This window comes from Macaca thibetana, chromosome 16 (genome assembly GCF_024542745.1).
Source record: "Macaca thibetana thibetana isolate TM-01 chromosome 16, ASM2454274v1, whole genome shotgun sequence".
Lineage (NCBI taxonomy): Eukaryota > Metazoa > Chordata > Mammalia > Primates > Cercopithecidae > Macaca > Macaca thibetana.
Window position 1 is genome coordinate 17,016,047 of NC_065593.1, and position 27,240 is coordinate 17,043,286.

The following is a 27,240-nucleotide window of genomic DNA, read 5'->3' on the forward strand; positions in this document are numbered from 1 at the left end:
TTATCTAAGAGTGATTTAAATAGATAACTTACAATCTAAATAATTATGTCTAAGTTGCTGGGTGCACATTTTTACAATTAGTTTAATTTGGAGAATGACACTGTTCAGAGCCAGACATTCTCTGAATTCTTTATTATTTATTTTGAAATGTTCAAGGTGATACTTGTTTTAACTGCCCTGACACTGTTCTTTTTTTGTTTGTTTGTTTTGAGACAGGGTCTTGCTCTGTTGCCCAGGCTGGAGTGCAGTGGCACACTTGTCAGCTTTACTGCAGCCTCCACCTCCCAGGTTCAAGCAATTCTCCTACCTTAGTCCCCCGAGTAGCTGGGATTACAGGCACACCACCATGACTGGCTAATTTTTGTATTTTTGTTAGAGACAAGGTTTCACCATGTTGGCCATGCTCGTCCCGAACTCCTGACCTCAGGTGATCCACCCTTGTCGGCCTCCCAAAGTGCTGGGATTACAGGCGTGAGTCACTGCGCCTGGCCGACAATGTTCTAAGTTAATTACATTAGCCATAATATGTAAGATAGAAATTTGCTCATTTGTGTATAAGAAAGAAGATTCCGAAAAAGTTTTAAGGGCTGGGTGCAGTGATTTAATTTCTGTAATCCCAGCATTTTGGGAGGCCGAGGCAGGAGGATTCCTTGATTCCAGGAGTTCTGAGCAAGATGGTGAGGGCCCCCTCTCCCACTTTGGAGGTATGCTATAAGTAACAGGCCTTTGAAACTCATTTTGGGTATTGTGAAGATGTTATATTACAGTGTCCTTTTATTTATTTATTTAATTTGAGGTTAAACGTTTTTTTTTTTTTTTTTTTTTTGAGATGGAGCCTCGCTCTGTTGCCCAGGCTGGAGTGCAGTGGCGCGATCTCGGCTCACTGCAAGCTCCAACTCCCGGGTTCACGCCATTCTCCTGCCTCAGCCTCCCGAGTAGCTGGGACTACAGGTGCCCACCACCACGCCTGGCTAATTTTTTGTATTTTTAGTAGAGACGGGGTTTCACTGTGTTAGCCAGGATGATCTCAATCTCCTGACCTTGCAATCTGCCCGCCTTGGCCTCCCAAAGTGCTGGGATAACAGGTGTGAGCCACTGCGCCTGGCCAGTTAAATGTTTTACTTTTAGACAACTACATGACATGTTTTTCTTAAAAACAATGCCTCCATTCCAAAGAAATTGCAGTCAAAATAAATGAAGAGTTCAAGATGACATCAGTTCCATTTGTCTTAAGTTCTGGTGTTGTGTGAATGACAAACAGCAGCCAGTTATGATGGCAGGTGATCTGAAGTAATTGCCAAATTTGTTAACGTTTTTCTATTTCTAAACCATCCTTAAAGAAAAACATATATGGGGTCACACCGTTCTCACTGACTTCTATTGAAAATGTAAGCTGGAGCTGGGCGCGGTGGCTCACGCCTGTAATCCCAGCACTTTGGGAGGCCAAGGCAGGCGGATCACCAGGTCAGGAGTTCGAGACCAGCCTGGCCAACATAGTGAAACCCCCGTCTCTACTAAAAATACAAAAATTAGCCGGGTGTGATGGTGCACACCTGTAGTCCCAGCCACTCGGGAGGCTGAGGCAGAAGAATCACTTGAACCCAGGAGGCGGACGTTGTGGTGAGCCAAGATCACGCCACTGTACTCCAGCCTGGGCAACAGCACGAGACTGTCTCAAAAAAAAAAAAAAAGAAAGAAAATGTAAGCTGTATGGATGAGACTGCAGAAACTCATCTACTGTGAAGGACCATACGAGCCAAGTGTATTAGCTGTCTAATACATATTTAGGATTATTTTGGTATAAGTCTGGATAAGGAGCAGCGAAGGGGAAGGGAGGCTGTGGTTTTTACAGGCAAGGATTTAGGCTTTTACTCTGAGTGAGGTATGCATGGTTATTGTTAGATTAGTACTAACATTTGATGTTTAATTAGTGTAAAAGGCTTTCAGAAGGTGGAAAGTATGAGTGTTAAAATTAGTCTTCAGATTACTGGTTGAAAATCAGATTGTATTTTAAGGTTAGTCATTTTTATAAAGAGGAAGTTGTTTAGCAATTCTGAATCCTATATTGTTGAAATATCAGTAGCAGATGCTAGAATCCTATTAGTAATCACAAGGTAAAGTGAATTCTATTTTTTTTTTTTTTTTTGAGACGGAGTCTCGCTCTGTCGCCCAGGCTGGAGTGCAGTGGCCGGATCTCAGCTCACTGCAAGCTCCGCCTCCCGGGTTCACGCCATTCTCCTGCCTCAGCCTCCCGAGTAGCTGGGACTACAGGCGCTCGCCACCTCGCCCGGCTAGTTTTTTGTATTTTTTTAGTAGAGACGGGGTTTCACCGTGTTAGCCAGGATGGTCTCGATCTCCTGACCTCGTGATCCGCCCGTCTCGGCCTCCCAAAGTGCTGGGATTACAGGCTTGAGCCACCGCGCCCGGCGGTAAAGTGAATTCTAAAAGTGCAATCTTGAATTATTCAACGCTTGGTATCCAAATTATATGAAATATAATCATCCATTTTATGATTTTGAATAGAACTGTAGGTTGTTTTCTTAAATAAGAGTTGTTCTTCCTCCGCCTTCTCATTTTGAGTCCCTGGAATCTGTTCTATTTTTACTTGTGGATCTACATACTAAAGCTGTCTCTGATTTCATGCTCTGAAGATCAACAAGAGACCTTCTCTTGTAAGATGAGAATTGTGTAGTAGGTGACTATCAGAAGAGTAAACAAGTCTTAAGTCTGTAAACATTTTTTCAGTAAAGGCAGCGGAGTACCAGATATCTCTTGTTACTATGACTAAAGAAAGTTCAATGGTCAATTAAGTAGCTGTTTACTAGCCTTGATAAGTAATTGCTAGAAGTAATAGTAATTGTTTTCATAGTTTTACTGAAGGTTTATTTACTGTATATGTGATTTTTTTTTTTTTTTTTTTTTTTTTTTTGAGACGGAGTCTCGCTCTGACGCCCAGGCTGGAGTGCAGTGGCCAGATCTCCGCTCACTGCAAGCTCCGCCTCCCGGGTTCGCGCAATTCTTCTGCCTCAGCCTCCCGAGCAGCTGGGACTACAGGCGCCCGCCACCTCGCCAGGCTTATTTTTGTATTTTTAGTAGAGACGGGGTTTCACCGTGTTAGCCAGGATGGTCTCGATCTCCTGACCTCGTGATCCGCCCGTCTCGGCCTCCCAAAGTGCTGAGATTACAGGCTTGAGCCACCGCGCCCAGCCTATGTATGTGTGATTTTTAAAGTTTTAAAGGGATCAATGAAAGTAATATATGGGGAATATTTGTAAGTTACTGGAAATAAGCCAGGAATTGAATTTTTAAAAGTGCCTTTCAGAGTAAATTATATTTCATTTTCTTTATAGAATGAAAGTGGAATAATATTGTTTAAAATTCAAATTGAGCACCATTTGTACTTTTCAGGCCATTAGAATCTGCTCGAGGCGTGTGTGGGAAATATTATTTGATTCTTTATTATATTACCTTTGGCTAAAAATTGCAGAGAAGACTTTTTGACATCCTCAAAAAAAGTAATAAACAACTCCCTGAATCTAAAATAAAAGTTGGAAAAAAGTCATGAACACTAAGTTGCTCATGAGGGGCTTGGACTTCCTTGTATTTCTGGCCACCCATTTGGTGCTGTCACTCTGTTTGTCCCTTCTGGGCTTCTTGCTTTAATGTGACATCATATCAGACTTTTAATTCTGATTAATGTATTTACAAAGCTCATTTAAAATTTTCAGTAATTATGTTTGTAATTTGAAGTTTGATTCTTTGTTTCTTAGCCACATAAGCATTTTTGAATTTTGAATTGTGGGAAATTTCTGAAGGCAGGTAAAATACTTATTTTTTAATACCTTAACTCTCATCCCTTTTATTTTTTATATATTTAGAGACAGAGTCTCACTCTGTAGCCCAGGCTGCAATGAGGTGGCAGAGTCATAGCTCACTGCAGCCTCAAACCCCTGGGCTCAAGTGATCCTCCAGCCTCAGCCTCCCAGGTAGCTAGGACTATATCACCACATGGTGCACCACCACACCCAGCTAATTTTTATTTTTGTTTTTTGTAGAGATGGGGGTTTCTCACTGTGTTGCCCAGGCCAGTCTCAAACTCCTGGCCTCAGCCTCCCAAAGTGCTAGGATTACAGGTGTGAGTCACCGCACCTGACTGAGAGCTTTTTTTTTTTTTTTTTTTTTGAGACGGAGTCTTGCTCTGTCGCCCAGGCTGGAGTGCAGTGGCCGGATCTCAGCTCACTGCAAGCTCTGCCTCCCGGGTTTACGCCATTCTGCCTCGGCCTCCCGAGTAGCTGGGACTACAGGCGCCCGCCACCTCGCCCGGCTAGTTTTTTTGTATTTTTTAGTAGAGACGGGATGGCAGATATACAGAATTGTGAGAATAGTACCACAATTCACCGTGTTCGCCAGGATGGTCTCGATCTCCTGACCTCGTGATCCGCCCGCCTCGGCCTCCCAAAGTGCTGGGATTACAGGCTTGAGCCACCGCGCCCGGCCTGAGAGCTTTTTTCTTTTTTCTTTTTTTTTTTTTGAGACGGAGTCTCGCTCTGTCGCCCAGGCTGGAGTGCAGTGGCCGGATCTCAGCTCACTGCAAGCTCCGCCTCCCGGGTTCACGCCATTCTCCTGCCTCAGCCTCCCGAGTAGCTGGGAGTACAGGCGCCCGCCACCTCGCCCGGCTGGTTTTTTGTATTTTTTAGTAGAGACGGGGTTTCATTGTGTTAGCCAGGATGGTCTCGATCTCCTGACCTCGTGATCCGCCCGTCTCGGCCTCCCAAAGTGCTGGGATTACAGGCTTGAGCCACCGCGCCCGGCCGAGAGCTTTTTTCATACGGAGTTTCACTCTTGTTGCCCAGGCTGGAGTGCAGCAGTATGATCTTGGCTCACTGCAACCTCCGCCTCCCGGATTCAAGCGATTTTCCTGCCTCAGCCTCCCGAGTAGCTGGCACTACAGGTGCCCATCCCCATACCCGATTAATTTTTTATAGTTTTAGTAGAGACGGGGTTTCACCATGTTAGTCAGGATGGTCTCAATGTCCTGACCTCGTGATCCACCTGCCTTGGCCTCCCAAAGTGCTGGGATTACAGGTGCGAGCCACCGCACCAAGCCGGGCTTCTTGATTGTAGTTTCTTTGTGGTACACACTTTGTGTAACACTCAGTGTTAATAGCTCTAAGTACTTACACTTGATTGCTTTCTTTCTTAGTATACTATTTATTCCTCCTATGAACTTGCTTTACGATTGAGAATAACCTTGGCTCCTCCTTCAATAAATGAAGGACTTCGTGCTGTGTTAGAAACCTTTTGGAGTACCATTGTATTTGCCTGTTTTTGTCTTTTGGCAAATAGTCATTGCTATTTTTTTCCAGAAACACCCCCAGAGCTTTAGTCTCCAGAGTTTGTATCTGTTGCAACTGAGGAGAAATCTACCTGTGTAAATTTTTCCACTCCTCTTGAAAAAAGGTTTGAAGAAGAGTATAGTGAAATGCCACCCAAACCAACCTTCGTATATATGAAAAAAGCGCTTGGACATAAAAAATGTTTTTTTGAGATAGAATCTCACTCTTCATCCAGGCTGGAGTCCAGTGGCATGATCTTAGCTCACTGCAACCTCCGCCTCCCGGGTTCAAGCAATTCTTCTGCCTCAGCCTCCCATGTAGCTGGGACTACACCTCAGGTGACCCACCCACCTCGGCCTCCCAAAGTGCTGGGATTACAGGCATGAGCCACCGCGCCTGGTCTGGACTTGTTATTAATATAAAATTCTAGAGCCTTTAAGCCATAGGATCATGTAAAAATTACCTTACATTGGCACTTTCAATTTAAAGTGCTGACAGATCACACGTAATCTTCAAATTTAATTCTACATTTCACAAATATTTGAGTGCCTACTTTTGTAAACATAGCAGTACATTAAAGAACAGGACATAAAAGTTTTGCTGGTACAAAGTTTTGCAGTTAGGCCGGGCGCGGTGGCTCACGCCTATAATCCCAGCACTTTGGGAGGCCGAGACGGGCGGATCACGAGGTCAGGAGATCGAGACCATCCTGGCTAACACGGTGAAACCCCGTCTCTACTAAAAAATACAAAAAAAACTAGCCGGGCAAGGTGGCGGGCGCCTGTAGTCCCAGCTACTCGGGAGGCTGAGACAGGAGAATGGCGGGAACCCGGGAGGCGGAGCTTGCAGTGAGCTGAGATCCCGCCACTGCACTCCAGCCTGGGCGACAGAGCCAGACTCCGTCTCAAAAAAAAAAAACAAAAAACAAAAAAAACCCAAAGTTTTGCAGTTAGTGTGGGAAGACAGATGCTAAACTAGATAATTAAGTTAAAAATGTGGTGTATTAGGTAGTGCCCTGGAGAGAAAATAAAGCGGGAAAAGGGAATGAAAAGTTGAGGGTGGAGCATTGAGGTCTTGAAGAGCTTTCCAGGCCAAGTGAGGAACAGTACAGGGGCGCTGTGGTGGGAGAGAGGCCTGGCAGGGTCAGAGTAGCAGCAAAGGGTGTGGAGGGGAGGCTGTGTGGTTTTTGACAGGTAAGGATTTAGGCTTTTACTCAGAGGGAGGTAGCCGTGAGGTTTTTCAGCACTGGAGTGATATGACCTGATTTACATTTTAATGAGATCATTCTTGGCTTGCTATGCTGAGAATATAGACTGCACGGAGAGTCAGATGAGACATGATACTAGCTTGGACCTGTATTGGAGCCGAGGACAAAGTGGTTCGATTCTTGGGTATATTTCCTAAATAGAGCTGTTGGAATTTGCTGGTGGAATAGAATTCTTTTCCTTTTCTTTGAGACAGAATCTCGGTTTGTTGCCCAGCAGGAGTTCAGTGGCACAATCATGGCTCACCGCAGCTTCGAACCCCTGGGCTCAAGCCTCAGCTTCCCCAGTAGCTGGGACTATAGGCATGCACCACTGTACCTGACTACTTTTTAATATTTTTTGTAGAAATGGGGTCTCACTTTGTTGCCCAGCCTGGCCTCCTAAAATGCTGGGATTACAGGTATGAGCTACTGCGCCTGGCTTAGAAGGAACACAATATTTGGAGGGTAGAGTGTGTGAGGGAGTGTGAAGGGTAGAGTGTGTGAGAGAGTGTGTCAAGGGTAGAGTGTGTGAGAGAGTGTGTCAAGGGTAGACTGTGTGAGAGAGTGTGTCAGGAGTTCAGGTTTTTGGCCTCAACACCTGAAAGGATGGAGTTGACATTAACTGAAATGGAAAAGAAAGACTGCAGGACAAGAAGGAAAGATTACCAGCGGCTCAGTTTTGAATTTGCTACTTTTGATTCGCCTGTTAGACATGGAAGTAGAGAAGTCACATAGGCAGCTTACTGTATTTGATCTGGAATTCAGTGAGGAGGTTTGGCTTAGAGATATAAAGTGGGAAATTGTTAGCATATGGATTGCATATAAACCATGAAGTTGGATGGGCTCAATAAGGGAGTAAAGGTAGATAGGTGAAGAAGATTGAGGACTAAGTCTTGGGACACACTGGCACTGAGAAGCCAGATAAATAACCAGAAGCTAGTGAAGGAGTGTCAGTGGCATCAGTGAGGTGTGAGAGGAGGCAATCCAGAATGCCATGGCCTGTAAGCCAAGTGAAGAAAGCTTCAAGGGAAGAGAGATCAGCTGTGTCAAAAAAGAGTTTGGATAAGATAAGGACGGATGAGTGACCACTAGAGGTGAATGGTACTTTGAGAAAGGCAGTTGCACTGGATGGATTGGTATGAGCCTGAGAGAATGGAAGGAGAGCAAGTGGAGATAAGGAATGAAGACAACTCTTAAAGTTGTACTGTAAAGGGGTGTTGAGAAATGGTGCAGTAACTGGAGGACTTGTGGGCTTCATTTGTGTGTGTGTGCATCTGCGTGTGTGTGTGTGTGTAAAGGTTGGAGAACTGCTAGTAGCATGCTTGATGCTGATGGGATTGAATTTAGTAGAGAGAAGAACTGATGACACAGGAGAGGGTAGGAATTTCTGGAGCAGTGTCTTTGAGGACATCTGAGTGGGGAGAATGAGATGAGATCTAATTACTGGTCAGTTTGGAAGCCTTATTAGGAGCAAGGGCAGTTGATCCAGAGAAACATGAGAGAAGGTAGAAAAGTAAATACATCGGCAGAGATTCAGGTTAGAAGATACGTCTGGGTAAAATGGGGAACATTTTCATACTTATCTCATTATTTTTGTGAGTATTAAGTTTAATACTTATAAAGGGATGATTACAGAACATAGTAGTACTCAGTAAGTGTTGACAAATTGTTAAGTTTGTAATATTTATAAAGTTACAATGTGATTTACATGACCAGCTTCTTTCAGTGTGTGACTAATACTCTGAAAATACTGGCTTTTCATTTGAGCCAGATGGCTCAGTCAGTAATTTCTAGTTGCCATCTTTTTTTTTTTTTGTAAAGGCACTGGGCACCAAAGGTGCTACTCACACAGAATATCAACTTGAAACTCACCCTGGAAAGACAAGATTTTCGTAGTTCTAATCAGAAACATTGTAATTTTGTTATGTTCATGTTACGGTATTGAAGGTGATTTTTTTGTTTTTGTTTTTTTAAATATGTGAATAAAGGGGCCGGGTGTGGAAGGCCGAAATGGGAGGGTCACTTGAGACCAGGAGTTTAAGACCAGCCTGGTGAACACTGTGAGACCCCCATCTCTATTTAAGAAAAAAATAAAAAATAAATAGTATGTTGGTTATTAGTTCGTTCTCATGTTACTGTAAAGAATTGCCCGAGACTGGATAATTTATAAAGGAAAGAGGTTTAATTCACTCACAGTTCTGCATGGCTGGGGAGGCCTCAGGAAACTTAAAATCAAGGCAGAAAGGGAAGCAAACATCCGTGCTCAACATGGCGGCAGGACAGAGAGGTGCAATGTGAAGCGGGGAAAAGCCCCTTTATAACATCAGATCTCGCGAGAACGCACTATCACGAGACTAGCATGGGTGAACGCCCCCATGATCTAATCACAGCCCATGAGGTTTCCCCCCCTCAACGTGTGGGGATTACATTTAGGATTACATTTCAAGATGAGATTTTGGGCAGGAACACAGCCAAACCGTATCATGTGGGTAAAAATTCCTTTAGTAAAGTTGTAACATTGTCTGATGGAAAAGGGGATTTGTTTTCATTTTGGTTAGAACAGAAGTAGTAAAGAAATCACGTATCCATATATACGTAATTGTAGTTTTAGGACCAGTTGTAAAGTTAGTGCAGATAAAGTGGGAACATTAGAAGGAGAGTTGGAACCAAGAGGTACCTGGAAAATCTACTCAAAACTCTCACTGGATTTAAGTATATTCCTATTTTGAAAATTCAGTAGATATGTTCTCTAAGAACATCAGAACCTCAGTATCAGTTTAGGGCAAGATGGAGGATGGAAGAATGAAAGAGGGGATATAAAGAAGTTTTATTAGGTTGGGCATGGTGGCTCATGCCTGTTACCCCAACATTTTGGGAGGCCAAAGTATGAGATCACTTGAGCCCAGGAATTTGAGACCAGTCTGGGCAACATAGGGGAGACCCTGTTTGTACCAACAGTTAAAAAAAAATAGCCACATGCACCTGTGTTGCCAGCTAATCAGGAAGCTGAGGTGAGAGGATAGCTTGAGCTCAGGGCTGCAGTGAGCTATATGACTGCACCACTGCACTCCAGCCTGTGTAACCCCAGGCGGAGAGAAGTGAGACTCCATTAAAAGAAGGAAAAGAAAAGAAAAAGGAAAAGAGAGAAGGAATAAATTTTATTGTTATTTTAAGAAAATTTGGCTTTGGCTTTTTTTTTTTTTGAGACGCAGTTTTGCTCTTGTTGCCCAGGCTGGAGCGCAATGGCATGATCTCGGCTCACCACAACCTCCACCTCCCGGGTTCAAGTGATTCTGCTGCCTCAGCCTCCCGAGTAGCTGGGATTACAGGCGTGCTCCACCACGCCTGGCTAATTTTGTATTTTTAATAGAGGTGTGGTTTCTCCATGTTGGTCAGGCTGGTCTCAAACTCCCAACCTCAGGTGATCTGCCCAAAAGAGTTAAGAATGAGTTAAGAGCTTGGACCAGGTGTGATGGCTCATGCCTGCAATCCCAGCACTTTGGGAGGCCAAGGCAGGTGGATCATCTGAGGTCAGGAGTTCAAGACCAGCCTGGCCAACATGCTGAAACCCCACCTCTACTAAATACAAAAAATTAGCTGGCTGTGGTGGCAGGTGCCTGTAATCCCAGCTACTCGGGAGGCTGAGGCAGGAGAATCACTTGAACCCGGGAGTTGGAGGTTGCAGTGAGCCGAGATCATGCCACTGCACTCCAGCCTGGGCAACAAGAGTGAAACTCCATATGAAAAAAACTCTCAGCTGGGTGCGGTGACTCACACCTGTAATCCTAGCACTTTGGGAGGCTGAGGCCAGGAGTTAAATATTTTGACTCCCACTCCAGATCATCAAATTGTTTTGAGAGTAAATGAGTTGAAGCACGCATACTGCCTAGTTAGACCAGTGTCTGAGATAAATACAATACAGAGTTTGCTGTTATAATTTAGAATTTTTATTGAGTATACTCTGCTGTGTATGCACAGTTGGCTCAGGAAATGAATTGGGAAGCTTTTCTGTTTCATAGGATAGTTTAATAAGAGAATTGAAATTACTCTTTACTTACTATGAAAATGTCTGAGACTGGTATTTGGAGTGGGTGGGGAGCTAACTGTGTAACTCATGCGAATGTTCAGAAGTTATTGAAGTATTTTCTAATTCTATTAGATGCTTTTGACAATTTATATTTTCCTAGAAAATCATCCATTGTATCTATGTTTAAAATTTAGCAGCTTAGGATTTACTGCAAATGTATTTTATGCTTATTTTGATTTCTTCTCTATTATCTTACTTCCTTTTCAGTCCCTCATTTCATATAATTGTCGTTTTAGTCCAGCTAATAGTTTGTCTGTTTTATTTTCCCCTCCCATCAAAATATAGCGCCTAGGTTTTTTTTTTTTTGAGATGGAGTCTCACTCTGTCACCCAGGCTGGAGTTCAGTGGTGCGATCTCAGCTCACTGCAACCTCCGCCTCCCAGGTTCAAGTGATTCTCCTGCCTCAGCCTCCCGAGTAGCTGGGACTACAGCCACGTGCCAGCATGCCTGGCCACTTTTTGGATTTATAGTAGAGATGGGGTTTCACTGTGTTAGCCAGGATGGTCTTGATCTCCTGACCTCGTGATCTGACCGCCTCGGCCTCCCAGAGTGCTGGGATTAGAGGCATGAGCCACTGTGCCCGGCCGCTCCTAGGTTTTAGAATTAATTCTGCAGGCTTCTGTTCTCTTACTTGAGTAACTTTGAATTCCCTTTATCTGATTTTTAAACGTTTATTTTTTAACCTTGAGTTGAATGCTCATTTAATTCTTGCTCGGTTGAAGGTGTTTAGGCTGTGGCTCTTCCTCTGAGTATAACTTTATTAGTGTACCAAAGGTTTTTTCTCTTTCTTTCTTTCTTTTTTTTTTTTGAGACGGAGTTTCATTCTTGTTGCCCAGGCTGGAGTGCAATGGCGTGATCTCGGCTCACTGCAACCTCCACTTCCCGGGTTCAAACGACTCTCCTGCCTCAGCCTCCCGAGTAGCTGGGATTACAGGCATGCGCCACCACGCCCGGCTAATTTTGTATTTTTAGTAGAGTCAGGGTTTCACTATGTTGACCAGGCTGGTTTCGAACCCCTGACATCAGGTGATCCACCTGTCTCAACCTCCCAAAGTGCTGAGATTACAGACGTGAGCCACTGTGCCCACTTTCTTTTTCCTTTTCTTTCTTTCTTTCTTTTTTTTTGAGACAATGTCTCCTGCTGTTACACAGATTAGAGTATAGTGGTGTGAACACAACTGATTACAGCCTTGACCTCCTGGGCTCAAGGGATCCTCCCACCTTAACCTCTCAAGTAGCTAGGACTACAGGCATGCGCCAGGATGCCCCCCTAACTTTTTTTTATTGTTTGTAGAGACAGGGTTTTGCCATATTGCCCAGGCTGGTCTTGAACTCCTGAGCTCAAGCAGTCTGCCTGCCTCAGCCTCCCAAAGTGCTGAGATTACAGGCATGAGCCACTGGGCCCAGTCGTATCAGAGATTTTTATATGGGCAGTTTTTATCATTATTATTTTCTAGGTAATCTCTATTGATTTTGATTTACATTACTCCATTCAATTACTTGAAGTAATTTAAGGAGAGACAGTACATAACTGTCAAGTCTACTGCATTAAGGGGAGTAACTTCATTGTTTAATTCTCAGATTGTGGTATAGACTATTTCTGCTTTCTTGAAATGTTTGAGGTGTTAATGGCCTAAATAGATGATCAGTTTTTATAACTGTTGCATAGAGACTTGATCTCATTCTTTCATATGTTCAGCCATTTTGTCGTTTATGTATTTGATCTTTCAGGAAATGGTAATCCTCTTATATTCTTACTTCTGCCTAAAGATTTTTCTTATATTTCTTTAAAATTTTTGTTCTGGCCAGGCGCAGTGGCTCACATGTAATCCCAGCCTGGCCAAAATGGTGAAACGTCGCCTCTACTAAAAATACAGAAATTAGCTGGGTGTGGTGGTGCATGCCTGTAATCCTAGCTACTCTGGAGGCTGAGGCAGGAGAATCCCTTGAACCCGGGAGGCGGAGGTTGCAGTGAGCCTCACACCATTGTACTCGAGCCTGGGCGACAGAGCAAGACCCCGTCTCAAAAAAAAAAAAAGAAGTTTTTGTTCTAACTATGTATTATGAAGATTTTGGTGTATATAGTTTTATAACATATCTTTATAGATTGTAATCTTGATCATTATAAGAAATGACCCTTTTCTGCCTCCTTTAATTTTTCAGTTTGAATTCAACTGGTTTTAAAAGGGTGTTTATACTTGCTAGATATACTTTTATCTAACCTTTTACTTTTAACTTATCAAAGTCTCTATTTTAGGTTTGTGTCTTGTAGACCCTTGTAGTTGGATCAAGGTTAGTCTTGACTCAATTTGAGATGCTTTTAATCATTTACATTAATGTTGCATATTTTGCTTTGCTTATATAATATTAGTGTATTTGTTTTGTTGTCATCTATAGTTCGCTTTTGGTTTTCTTTCTTTTCTTTTCTTTTTTTTTTGAGGCAGAGTCTAGCTCTGTTGCCCAGGCTGGAGTGCAGTGGCGTGATCTCGGGCTCACTGTAACCTCCGTCTCCGGGGTTCAAGTGATTCTCCTGCCTCAGCCTCCCGAGTAGCTGAGACTACAGGCGCCTACCACCATGCCCAGCTAATTTTTTGTATTTTTAGTAGAGACCGGGTTTCATCATGTTGGCCAGGCTGGTCTTGAACTCCTGACCTCAAGTGATCTGCCCGCCTCGGCCTTCCAAAGTGCTGGGATTACAGGGGTGAGCTACAGCCTCTGGCCTAGTTTTCTTCTTTTAAACTACATGGTTTTCTTTATTTGCTTTTCCTTCTCTCTTATATACTGTATTTCGTTATGTCTCAGATACCATTGGTGGTTGTGTGCTTCATTATTTTGTATACCATTAATACAGTTAAATGCTGTCAAAGTATGACATTCCATTGATTGAAATATGCATGCTGATTTCAGATAGACAAATGTGAAAAAGGTACATCTTAGAATAAACATGGTAGTTTGTAGTTCTGTGGGTATTATAAAGCTATAGCTTTAATATATTTAAATCTATTGTGTTTATCAAATAGTTTTTTCAGGAGTGGTTGAGTGCTCTTATGTTTAAAAATGTCTGTTAGTGGCTTTCACAAGCAAAATGATGTTTTGGCTGGTTACAGAATTTTTGGGCTACATTTCCCTTTCCCTTAATACCCAGCAGACACTGTTCCATTATCTTCTGGCATCTAGGGTTACTCTAGAAAAGTCTGGGCCAGCCTGACTGTTTTTTTCCCTTTGTAGGTGACCTACTTCTGCCTGAGTATTGCTAGAATTCTTTCTTTATCCTTGAAGTTCAGTAACTTCATCAGGATATAACTCGGTCTTGGTGTGATTCTCTATTACATTTTCCTGTTAAATGGTAAGCCATTCAAACTGCAGATTCAGGAATATTTTTTTATATACCTTTTAATATGATTCATTTTTATTTTTCTTTACTCAAGAAACATCAGTTTTACGATAGTTTGTCTTTATTTCCTGTCTTCCATTTCATTAGTTTTCTAAATGCTTCTTTGTTCTTTTCTGCTGTGCTCGATGTAATTTTCTTGAGATTTTGTTTGATACCATGTTTTCATCAGTATCAGGTTGACTACTTCCTATATGTGATGTGGTTTTCATTTTGCCAGTGGCTTCAGTACTTCATTCAATTTTATATATTTATGTCTGTGAGTTGTTCTTTCAACTTGTCTCATTTATTTCCCTCTTTTTAAAAAAGCTTTTACTTAACAGTGAAACAGGTAAAACCACCTGTCATCCCAGCACTTTGGGATGCTGAGGCAGGTGGATCACTTGAGGTCAGGAGTTCGAGACCAGCCTGGCCAACATGGTGAAACCCATCTCTACTAAAAATACAAAAATTAGCCGGGCGTGGTGGTGGGCGCCTGTAATCCTAGCTACTCGGGAGGCTGAGGCAGGAGAATCGTTTGAACTGGGGAGGCAGAAGTTTCCGTGAGCTGAGATTGTGCCACTGCACTCCAGCTTGGGCGACAGAGACTCCCTCTCAAAAACAAACAAACAGGTAAAACCACATTGTTTTTGAGCAGATGGGTTAAAACCAGTTACACAGTGGCTAATATTAAAATTTACTCTCTAAGAAGTGATGAGTAAAATGGTTTTATCAAGTCTTGAGTTTTATTAATGGCATGAAATATAGAAAAGCCATTATTTGCAGGCTTAGATATACTGTTTTTTGCAGTTGGATAAACTTTTGTATACAGTAGAAATCTGATTTTGCTATGTGTTTTTGTTTATGAGGGAGAAGTGTTCAATGACTTTTTCCCCTGTCATTGAAAATCTATTGAAGATTTTTTTTTCATTCAGTGAGTTACAAAATATACTAGAAAAATATAATGGAAATGTGCCTTGCGTAGTGGCTTATGCCTGTAATCCCAGCACTTTAGAAGGCCAAGGCAGGTGGATGGCTTGAGCCTAGGAGCCTAGGCTGCAGTGAGCCATGATCATGCCATTGTACTCCAGCCTGGGCAACAGAGTGAGACCCTGTCCAAAAAAAAAAAAAAAAAATTTCATGGAAATTATGTTCTGCCATTCATGTGCCACAATTCAAGACCTGCTATGTGATTTTCTCGTGAATGCCAGTTGCCTCTTTGTTTTATTCTGAAGAAATGAAGGTGATCAGTGATAAGCCCCCTGGTCTTCATTCAGGGCTGAAGGGAATAGTGAAAATTGTGAACGTGTGCAACTTGTGGTTACTAAGTGAGACTTTCACTGCGATTTATGCAAAAGGTGTAAGTCTTTTAATTTTTTTTTTTTTGAAACAGAGTCTCTGTCACCCAGGCTGGAGTGCAGTGGCACGATCTCAGCTCACTGCAACCTCTGCCTCCTGGGTTCAAGAGATTCTCCTGCCTCTGCTTCCCGAGTAGCTGGGACCACAGGTGCATGCCACCACACTTGGCTAATTTTTAGTATTTTTAGTAGAGACAAGGTTTCACTGTGTTAGCCAGGATGGTCTCGATCTCCTGACCCCGTGATCCGCCTGCCTCAGCCTCCCAAAGTGCTGGGATTACAGGTGTGAGCCATCACACCTGGCTAGCACCCAGCTGATTTTTGTATTTTTAGTAGAGATGGGGTTTCACCATGTTGGCCAGGCTGGTCTCGAACTCGTGAGATCAGGTGATCTGCCTGCCTCGGCCTCCCGAAGTGCTGGGATTACAGACATGAGCCACTGCGCCCAGCCCGTCTTTTACATTTTAAATAGTTTAGCTGTTTGGAGAACAGGCTCTCCCGTAAGTTTTTTTCTTCTCTTCCTTTTTTTGAAATGATGGCTGAGATACAAACATTCTTTACATTACTTTTGATGTTAACAAAGGTTATTTCAGTAGACTTGCACATTTAGAGTATGCCAGCAACTTACTCAATATTGCGATAGGTGGAATTTACGGTCTAGTGTCTGAATTGTAGCTTATCCTCAACCATCAAAATTGTTATCCAAATTTCTTGTGTTCCAAACTTAAGGATTGTTGTGTTTCACTGCCAGTGACATGGCTTTTTCCTAAAGTGATACATACTTTTAAGTAATTCATTTATTGGGCAAATATTTACTGCCAGAGACTGTCACAGGTCCTGGGGCTATATCAGTAAATAAACGAAAACCCTTGTTCTTATAGAGCTTGCATTGTAGTCAGGGTAGGAGAGAGAAGAATTAATAGAAAGTGTAGAGTGCTGTGTGGAAACTAGAACAGGCAAAGAAGATAAAATAAGGAGTGTGTAAGGGGGTGGGGTTTCATTAAAAATAGGGTGACAGTGGACCGAGGAACTCAGGTAAAGGAGTGAATCATGTAGAGGTTAGGTACAGCAAGCACAAAGGCCCTGAAAGGGGGCTGACCTGAATGCTGGAGGGAGGTGGCAGAGCAGTTAGCTGAAGGTTGGAGAGAGATGCTGGTTAATTCTGAAGGACCCTATAGGCCACCATACAGGCCACTACTCTGAGTGAGAATGGGAAGCCGTTGGTATAGTGACATGACGTGACTCACGTTTTTCCAGGGTTACTTCTGCCTGCTGGGTTGAGAGTAGATACAATAGGGAAGGTATTTTCCATAGTACCCCAGCACACGTATTTTATTAAACGTTTATGGCTGAAATGAAAGCTTCACCAACAATATCCCTATTTTATTTTTCATTTCCGTTAGGAAAAATAGGTGCTGGTTATGTCCCACTAGATCTGTTTCATGACTGTGTGACTTAAGGTTGAAAAATACTGCCAGATAGGATATAGCCTCTGACTTAGTGGACAAGAAGTAAAATTGAGGTTTGTGTATGAAAGCAAAGTGAACACAATGTAAAATAAAAAAAAAGAATAAAAACTTAAAAATCAACATTATAGGCCGGGCGCGGTGGCTCAAGCCTGTAATCCCAGCACTTTGGGAGGCCGAGACGGGCGGATCACGAGGTCAGGAGATCGAGACCATCCTGGGTAACACAGTGAAACCCCGTCTCTACTAAAAATACAAAAACTTAGCCGGGCGAGGTGGCAGGCGCCTGTAGTCCCAGCTACTCGGGAGGCTGAGGCAGGAGAATGGCGTGAACCCGGGAGGCGGAGCTTGCAGTGAGCTGAGATCCGGCCACTGCACTCCAGCCTGGGCGACAGAGCGAGACTCCGTCTCAAAAAAAAAAAAAAAAAAATCAACATTATATATATGTGTATATACTTAGCTTTAAAAAACCCAAATAATCAAATAGCAGTGATTCTAGAGGCCTAACAGTGAACAATGCATTCAGTGAAGGATAATGAAGAATTCCCCAGAGGCAAGTGCTTTTAAAACCTTTCAGGTTCAAATCTCCTGGGGGCTTAACTCCATGCTTCTGAATAATATATTTATAGTGTTTATTTTTTGGTTTATCAGCTGTAGACATTCTCTGTTGACTTCTTGCTATGGCAGATGTTTTCAGTCCCACTTCTCACTACTGACCTTCCTCGTACGACGGTCACTGAACTGGCGCCTCTCTGGGGTTCTGCCCAGAAGATTAGCCTTCCTCCTTCGCCGCAGCTCCTCTGTGAGTATTCTGCTCTCTGCTCCCTCCACTCTGCTCGCTCAGTTCACGTTCTTCCATCGTCTTCATCTTTCAGAGCCATGGGCAATCCACCTGGTCTTTTTAATAAATATTTTACATTAAAAAGTTATTTTTAAATTTCTTTAGAAAAATTTATTTAACTTCTTAGGAGGGAGAAGAGATGAGCACATGTGCCCACACTGACACCTTAAACTAGAAGACAAGATTCGGCCAAAGCTTTTTGTTGTCAAAAGTGTGTAGTGTATGTGTTTTAAGAGTTAGATATATTTAGAATATCTTATCTTTTAAAAAATTGTGAATATTTCCCCATGTCCTGAAATGCTCTTTTAAAGTGTTTTAAATAGATGCAGAGCATTCTTGCATATGCTGGTACTATCATATTCCCCACATCTTGACTTCTGGGTTTTCAAATTATAATTGTAAACCACTTAAATTATAACTAATGCTTCTGTGGATTTTCCTTATGAAAACATTTATACATAATCCTTGATTATTTCTCTTCAGATAAATTTCTGTTCATTTCTTAGTCAAGGAAAATAAATATTTTTGAGGTTCTTCATAAATATTACTGATTGCCTTCTAGAAAGGCTTTGCTAATTTGTATTTCCACTATTAACTGTATCAAAGTGCCACTTTTTATTGTGTTCTTAATACCACCAGGAACTTTAAAAAAATGTTTGATTCTGCTAGGTAAAAAGAATTATTTTAAAAATTCCCGAGAAAGGTGAACACCTTGACAGTTTTGAATTTGTGTGTGTGTGTGTGAAAGGTTTATGTGAGCAATTATTTGCCTTTTAATTTTTCATGACTATTTTGGCATTTAGAAATTTTTTTTTTGGGGGCAGGGCACAGTGGCTCATCATGCCTGTAATCCTAGCACTTTGAGAGGCCAAGGTGGGTAGATCTCTTGAGGTCAGGAGTTGGAAACCAGTCTGGCCAACATGGTGAAACCCTGTCTCGAATGAATGAATGAATGAATGGTATTTATTTTTTTGAGATGGATTTTCACTCTTGTTGTCCAGGCTGGAGTGCAATGGTGCTATCTTGGCTCACTGCAACCTCTGCCTCCCAGGTTCAAGCAATTCTCCTGACTCAGCCTCCCAAGTAGCTGGGATTACAGGCTTGTGCCACCACACCCGGCTAATTTTTGTGTTTTCAGTAGAGACCGTGTTTCACCACATTGGCCAGGCTGGTCTCGAACTCCTGACCTCAGGTGATCCTTCCACCTCGGCCTCCCAAAGTGCTGGGATAACAGGCGTGAGCCACTGCGTCTGGCCGAAATTTTATTTTTTTAAATCATCCAATTAAGTAGGCTTTCCATTTATTTTTTTGACACTTAGACTAATGTTTCCCATTCCTAAAATCAAGTAAGACTGTGAAAAATTTGAAGATAGCTTTGAATTTGGAGTGGGGTATGGAAAAGTGCCTGGGAGAAACTTGGCAACAGTTGATCTAGAAACAGTTGGGCTTTGGCTTGTGTTAGAAATCTGCTGTCATTTAGATTTTCGATTGTTGCTGTCTTCATGTTTCCTGTTGCCTCATACCGTAGAAGGTGTTAAATTGTTAGACACTTCCATGAGTGTACTTCATACATGTAAAACATTGTAGACTCATGAGACGTAACTCATTGCTCTGGGTAGTCGAGCTAAACTAGTCTTTCCACTCAGAGAGCATGATACTTAAGCGTTCTTCCAGTGAGTCATGAATTGTCATCAGGGAATTGCCCAATATTTGGCTTAATTCCATTAGGAATTGCTACTGGTGATAGTTTAGTCCTTATTTAGTTTTAGTCTAAGAGAGCCTTACTGACATTACTATAAATCTTAAGGGAAAAAAAGCATACCTTTAAACAAGCCTGATGGCAATGGACTAGTCAGGATAGTAAGAAAAAGTTATATTGGGAAGAGAGAGATGGTGTATGAATTGGCTACAAAAGATACTTCAGTATTACTTTGAAGACAACCCTGATTTCAGTCGTGGTTGAAATCCTTAATCAACCACAAAAATGTCTTACATTTTAAATACATTAAAGTCCTCAAATTATGGAAATAGTATCTTCTAAGAAGTTGATTAATAGTAGAAAGAAGAGTCTCAGTCTTTTTTTTTTTTTTGAGAGGGAGTCTCATTCGCCCAGGCTGGAGTGCAGTGGTACCATCTGAGCTCACTACAGCCTCTACCTCCCAGGGTCAAGCAATCCATCTGCCTCAGCCTCCCTATTAATTGAGACCACAGGCACATGCCATCATGCCCAGCTAATTTTTTTTTTTTTTGAGACGGAATCTCGCTCTGTCACCAGGCTAGAGTGCAGTGGTGTGATCGTGGCTCACTGCAACCTCCGCCTCCCGTGTTCAAGCGACTCTCCTGCCTCAGCTTCCTGAGTAGCTGAGACCACAGGCACGCACCACCACACCCAGCTAATTTTTGTATTTTTAGTAGAGATGGGGGGGTTTGTTTCACCATGTTGGCCAGGCTGGTCTCGAACTCCTGACCTCAGGTGCTCCACTCACCTCAGCCTCCCAAAGTGCTGGGATTACAGGCGTGAGCCACTGCACCCAGCCCCGGCTAATTTTTTTTGAAAAGTTTTTTGTAGAGACTGGGTTTAGCCATGTTGCCGAGACTGGTCTTAAATTCCCAGGTTCAAGTGATCCACTTGATTCGAACTCCTGGGCTCAGAACTGGTCCCAGACTGGTCTCGAACTCTTGGGTTAAAGCGATCCACTCAACTCAGCCTCTCAAAGTGCTGGGATTACAGGTGTGAGCTGGTGTGCCCAGCCTCAGTCTCATTTCACCTGAATACAATAATGTATGGTTTTGGTGTATTTTTTTCCCACCTCTGCCTCCCGGGTTCGAGCAATTCTCCTGCCTCAGCCTCCAGAGTAGCTGGGACTACAGGCACACGCCACCACGCCTGATTAATTTTTTGTATTTTTGTAGAGACGGGGTTTCACCATGTTGCCCAGGCTGGTCTTGAACTCCTGAGCTCAGGCAATCCACCTGCCTCCGCCTCCGTAAGTGCTGGGATTACAGGTGTGAGCCACCACACCAGGCCGCCATTGTCATTTTTTAATGCAGCACAGAAGCCCATCAAGTGGTAGTCACATAATTTCCTAATTTAATTTTGAAAAAATTTTAGATGAATTCCAATTTTCTATGTGCTTAGGTTTCTTTTATAAGTTTGAATAAATGTATAAATAATTTCAGGGTTATTTTATGGGTTCTTGGTATGTCATGCAGATAAATTGTCGTAAATGGAATAAGATACAGAGGAATGCAAAAGAAGCTAAGAAGCAAGCGTGACAGCATCCTCTTACTTTATTGCGTTCTCTGCAGTAGTCAGGGTATAGGGCAATGAATTCAGATCAGAATCATAGACTTTATTGTATCTCTTGTTAGCCAAAATATTTAAGTTATCTGACATTTACTAGGTCTATTAAATCACCCAAGGGAAGAACTTTTTTTTGTATGCATAGGTAGTAAAGGGCTTTTGCAAAAAATCCAATATGTTGATATTTTAGACATCATAAAATAATATACACCGTGTACATTTACTTTAAAAATTAACTTGTGAAAAGCATTTCTCATTTTGTTCACTTAATTTTTAAAGAGAGCCAGACTAGTTTATCTTAATATATGGGTTCTCTGCTGGGAGAACCAGATTAACCATCATTCTAGTCAAGGCTTAAGTTTCCATTCTGTAAAATAATGACTTGCAACTTGGTGGAATTTGATATTCTTTCCAAAACTAAGAAGTTCGGAGTTATTTCTACTATCTGTTTCTTTAACAGTGAGACTGAGCGTATCGGCCTACTTGCACTGCACATGGGCCAAAATGGGCCTGTCATAGGAGAAACTCTACAGAAAGGAAAGGAGAAAGGGTTCCTGCAGAAGGAAGAGGAGGGCAGATTTGTTCTCAGAGGTCAGTTATATTAAGGCAAGGATGGCAGATGTCTCATCATGGATTTATTTGGCGGGTGTGGCTGCTGAGTACTGTATTGGGAGGAATCTTAAGTACATGGTAGATTATTAATGGTGCCTTCTTTGGGTGTGGGCCGCATCGAAGGCTTGAGGGTGATTCAGAGTAATGACACAGTCCATCTATATTTTAGGATCTGCCACACAAGGAGGTGGGAATATGCTTGGCTTCCATTTGATGTGTCCCACACTTCAGATTTGTATATCGGACTTTTTAACTCCTCCATTGTACTCTTCCCCCCTTCTCACTACTGCACTTAACTATTAATAAACAAACATACAAACCGGTAATTCCTCATCCCTCTTTATCCCCAGCCCCTGGCAACCCCCATTCTATTTTCTGTCTCTGAATTTAACTTCTCAAGGTATTTTCTTTTTCTTTCTTTCTTTCTTTCTTTTTTTTTTTAATTGCGACAGAGTCTCACTCTGTTTCCCGGGCTGGAGCGCAGTGGCGCGATCTTGGCTCACTACGACTTCTTGTTCCCGGTTCTAAGTGAATCTCCTGACTCAGCCTCCCAAGTGGCCGGATCAGGGGTGCCCGCTACTATGCCTGGCTAGTTTTTTTTTGTTTGTTTGTTTTGTTTTGTTTTGTTTTTTGAGACAGAGTCTTGCTCTGTCACCCAGGCTGGAGTGCAATGGCGTGATCTTGGCTCACTGCAACCTCTGCCTCCTGGGTTGAAGTGATTCTCCCTGCCTCGGCCTCCCGAGTAGCTGGGATTACAGACATGAGCCTGTAATAGACATGCCTGGCTAATTTTGTATTTTTAGTAGAGACAGGGCTTGGCCATGTTGGTCAGGCTGGCCTTGAACTCCTGACCTGAGGTGATCCACCTGCCTCGGCCTCCCAAAGTGCTGAGATTACAGGTGTGAGCCACCGCACCCGGTCAATTTTTGTATTTTAGTAGAGACGTGGTTTCGCCATGTTGGCCTGGCTGGTTTCAAACTTCTGACCTCAGGTGATCCACCCGCCTTGGCCTCCCAAGTGCTGGGATTACAGGTGTGAGCCACCATGCCTGGCCACAAGGTATTTTCATGTAAGTGGAATCATACAATATTTATCCTTTTGTATCTGGCTTATTTCACTTAGCATAATATTTTCAAGTTCGTTCACTTTGTAGAATGTATCATAGTTTCATTCCTTTTTAAAGCTGAATAACGTCCCGTTGTATGTGTATATACTATACTACACATTTTGTTTATCCATTCTTCTATTGGTTGACATGGGTTATTTCCACATTTTGACTGTTGTGAAAAATGCTGCTTTGAACATTGGTGTGCAAACATCTGTTTGAGCCCCTGCATTAATTCTTTTGCATATATAACCAGAAGTGAAATTGCTGGATCATATGGTAATTCTAAGTTTAATATTTTGAGGACATGCCATACTGCCTTTCACAATGGTTACATCCTTGTACATTCCCATTAGCAATGCACAGGGTTCTAATTTCTCTGCATTCTTGTCAACACTTGTCATTTTCTGTGTGTGTGTTTAATAATAGCAATGCTAATTGGTGTGAAGTGGTATCTCATTGTGGTTTTGAATTTCTTCTATTATTAGTGATACTGAGCATCTTTGCATTGTGCTTGTTGACCAGCCATCTTTTCATCTTTGGAGAAATGCCTATTCAAGTCATTTGCCCATTTTTGCATTGGTTTTGTTGTTGTTATTGAGTTGTATGAGTTCTTTTTGTATTCTGGATATTAATCCTCTATCAGATATGTGATTTGCAAATATTTTTCCCATTTTTTGGGGGTTGCTTTTGATGAATAAAAGTTTTAAGTTTCAATGCAAATCATTTATTTTTTCTTTTGTCTCCTTTGATCTTGGTGTCATGTCCAAGAGTTTGTTGCCAAATCCAGTGTCATGAAGATTTTCTCTTATTTTTTCACCTGAGAGTTTTATAGTTTCAGCTCTTATGTTTAAGTTTTCATTTCATTTAGAGTTAATTTTTGCATATCATGTAAGGAAAGAGTCCTTCATTCTTTTGCTTATGGATATCCAGTTTCCCTAGTGTTTTTTTCTGTCGCCCAGGCTGGAGTGCAGTGGCATGATCTCGGCTCACTGCAAGCTCCGCCTCCTGGGTTCACGCCATTCTCCTGCCTCAGCCTCCTGAGTAGCTGGGACTACAGGCGCCCGCCACCACGCCCGGCTGGTTTTTTTGTATTTTTAGTAGAGACGGGGTTTCACTGTGTTAGCCAGGATGGTCTCAATCTCCTGACCTCGTGATCCACCCGCCTTGGCCTCCCCAAAGTGCTGGGATTACAGGTGTGAGCTACCACGCCTGGCCCCTAGCGTTGTTTATTGAAAGATTTTCTTTCCTCATTGAGTGGTCTGGTCACCCTTGTTGACAATCAGTTGGCCGTATGTGCAAGGGTTTTATTTCTAGGCTTTTATTTTGTTTCATTGGTCTGTATGTCTGTCTTTTTGCCAATACCACACTGTTTTGATTATTGTCGTTTTGTAGTAAACTTTGGAATCAGGACCTGGGAGTTCTCCAACTTTGTTCTTGTTTTCAAGCATGTTTTGGCGATTTGGGATGTGAATTTTAGGATGGGTTTTTCTATTTCTGCAAAAAAAGTTGTTGGGATTTTGATACAGGGATTACATTGTATTTGTAAATTCCTTTGGGTGGATTTTTTTTTGTGTTTAAGGAAAAGATTCAGTTGTTTAGAAGTCTCTTAAGCTCTCTTTATTTTACTTTTTGGTCTTTCCAGCATATGTCTCTTTCATATTTTCACTTATACAGAATAGTGGGTATATATGTGATACATGCAATGTAGATACATACAAGTTTAAGAGTTCTTTTAAAACGAATACCATGTAACCGCTAGCAGGTGAAGAAATAGTTGGTTGAAGTTTTAAAACCACTGAGGTAGAGCATGAAAAGTCCACCCACGTCAGAAAACAGAACCATATTATTCAGGATGCCCTAGGAAGAATACTGGTTTGAATATGTGTCATTATTTAAGGGTTACCCGAGTTCTGGGAGCCTGGGAGAACAGCCTAGTGGTGTAGCAAGAGTAGGGAATCTTGAGTACCTATCTGAAAACACTTTGCTCCGGAAACCACTTAGTTAGAGTCTAAATTTGTAGTCCGTTTTGTCCAGTATTGGGAGGGAATGAGATTAAGAATCAAGTAGCTAGAAAATACTTGCCTGTTACAGCTGATTGGTATTGTAATAAGACTTGAGGGCTGGGAGCGGTGGTTCATGCCTGTAATCCCGGCACATCAGGAGGCTGAGGCGTGTAAATCAGTTGAGCTCAGGAGTTTGAGACCAGCCTGGGCAACGTGGTGAGGCCCCATCGCTACAAAAAATACAAAAAATTAGTCTGCATGGTTGTACATGCCTGTAGTCCCAGGTACTCAGGAGGCTGAAGTGGGAGGATCACCTGAGCCCAGGAGGTGGAGGTTGCAGTAAGCCAGGATCATGTCACTGCACTCCGGCCTTGGCAACAGAGCAAGACCCTGTCTCAAGCAAACAGACAAACACATAAAAAAGACTTGACGCCATTTATTTATTTATTTGTTTATTTTTGAGACAGAGTCTCATTCTGTCGCCCAGGCTGGAGTGCAGTGGTGTGATCTTGGCCCACTACAACCTCTGCCTCCCAGGTTCAAGCCATTCTTGTGTCTCAGCTTCCCCAGTAGCTGGGACTATAGGCGCACACCACCACATTTGGCTAATTTTTGTACTTTTAGTAGAGATAGGGTTTCACCATTTTGGCCAGGCTGGTCTCGAACTCCTGACCTCAGATGATCTGCCTGGCTTGGCCTCCCAAAATGCTGGGATTACAGGTGTGAGGCACCATGCCTGGCCCTATAAGATACATTTAAATAGTGCCTGGTAACATAGACAAGAAAGTTAATTTGCCTTTCTGACTTAGAAAGATTTTAGGAGAATCTGGCATTTGAGCCAAGACTCTTTTTTAAATTATTTTTCATTTTTTTACTCGGAATCTTGCTTTGTCGCCCAGACTGGAGTGCATTGGTGTGATCTCGGCTCACTGCAGCCTCCACCTCCTGAGTTCAAGCAGTTCTCTGCCTCAGCCTCCCGAGCAGCTGGGATTATAGGCTCACGCCACCATGCTTGGCTAATTTTTGTATTTTTAGTGGAGATGGGGTGGTTCATGGCCCATGTTGGCCAGGCTGGTCTCGAACTTCTGACCTCAAGTGATCCACCTGCTTTGGCCTCCCAAAGTGCTGGGATTACAGGCGTGAGCCACTGCACCCAGCTTCTGGCCTGATTATTTTAAGTGGGAAAAAACAAGGCTTTTCTAGCCTACTAAAAATCCCCAAACTAAAATACTTCATTTCCTCTTCTCCTTGCCCCAGTTTGGTGGAACCATTTGAATGTGAGTAAGTGGCAGACATGATATCTCACTTCTCAGTTTAGTTTGCCATTCCTAAGAAGAAGAATATTCTCATCCATAACCATAGTATCATTTTGACATTAATTACAGCTATTAAACTTTTCCCACTTGTTCCAGAATGTGTAACAGCTATTTTTTTCTGATCCTGGATCTGCTCAGTGTTTATGTGTTGCATCCCTCCCCTGCCCAACAATTCTTTGCCTTTTTGTTAATACTTAATTTTTTTAGAGCAGTTTTAGGTTCATAGCACAATGGAGCAGAAAGTAGAGATTTCCCATATACCCCACACCCCACACGTGCACACCTCCCCTTTATCAACACCCTCCACCGGAATGGTACATTCGTTATGACTGATGAACTACATTGACATGTCATCGCCCACAATCCATTGTTTATATCAGGGTTCACTTTTGGTGTTGTACATTCTATGGGTTTAGAGAAATATTTGACGTGTATCTACCGTTACAGTATCATACAGAATACTTTGATGGCCCTAAGAATCCTCTTGAGATCGGATTTTTGAAGATTTTAAACTAGTTGTTAAGTAGAGTATCCTATTCAACATTGTGGATTTTTCTAACTATTTTCTCAATAAATCATTTAACTGGCTGGACATGGTGGCTCGTGCCTGTGATCCCAGCATTTTGGGAGGCCGAGTTGGGAGGATCACTTGAACCCAGGAGTTTGAGACCAGCCTGGACAATATAGTGAGACCCCATCTCACTTTATAAATAAAGCAATTATTTCACTTATTTCCACATCCCCTATATTTCCTGCAAACTATAGCAGTACTATCTAATAGAAATACGAGAACCACAAATGAGAGCCTAATACGTGTTTTTAAAATTGTAACCACGTTTAGAAATGTAAAAAGATAGGTAAAATTCATTTTAATAATTTATTTAACAATACACCTAAAATAAAATTTCAAGATGCAATCAGCATAACTTTTTTTTCTCACAAAGTCTTCAAAATTCCAGTTTATATTTTACATTTGCAGCGCATCTCTATTAAGACTAGCCACTTCTTAGGTGCTTAGTAGCCACATGCGACTAGTGGCTATTATATTAGAAAGTGCAGGTCTAAGAAGCTTGATTTGATTCAGTGTAAACATTTTGGGGGAGGGGCAAGAGTATGTCATAGATGAAGCTTGTGTATACCATTTTGCATCAGATAAGAAGATACACGTTCTTGGGTTAATGGTTCCAAATTTG

General features: G+C 42.2%; 1 protein-coding gene across 2 annotated transcripts in view; it reads left to right on the forward strand.

The window, feature by feature from the left end:
- The window catches only part of UBE2G1 (ubiquitin conjugating enzyme E2 G1), a 103,281-nt gene that overhangs the window by 17,979 nt on the left and 58,062 nt on the right, over positions 1–27,240 (forward strand). Inside the window, exon 1 of one of the 2 annotated variants that reach the window (XM_050765492.1) lies at positions 20,839–21,599. The exons of the other annotated variant lie outside the window; for it this stretch is intronic. Coding sequence (XP_050621449.1) covers positions 21,386–21,599 — 214 coding nt within the window. The 5' untranslated portion in view covers positions 20,839–21,385. Of the gene's footprint in view, positions 1–20,838; positions 21,600–27,240 lie in introns of those variants that run through there. 2 annotated transcript variants of the gene reach the window in all.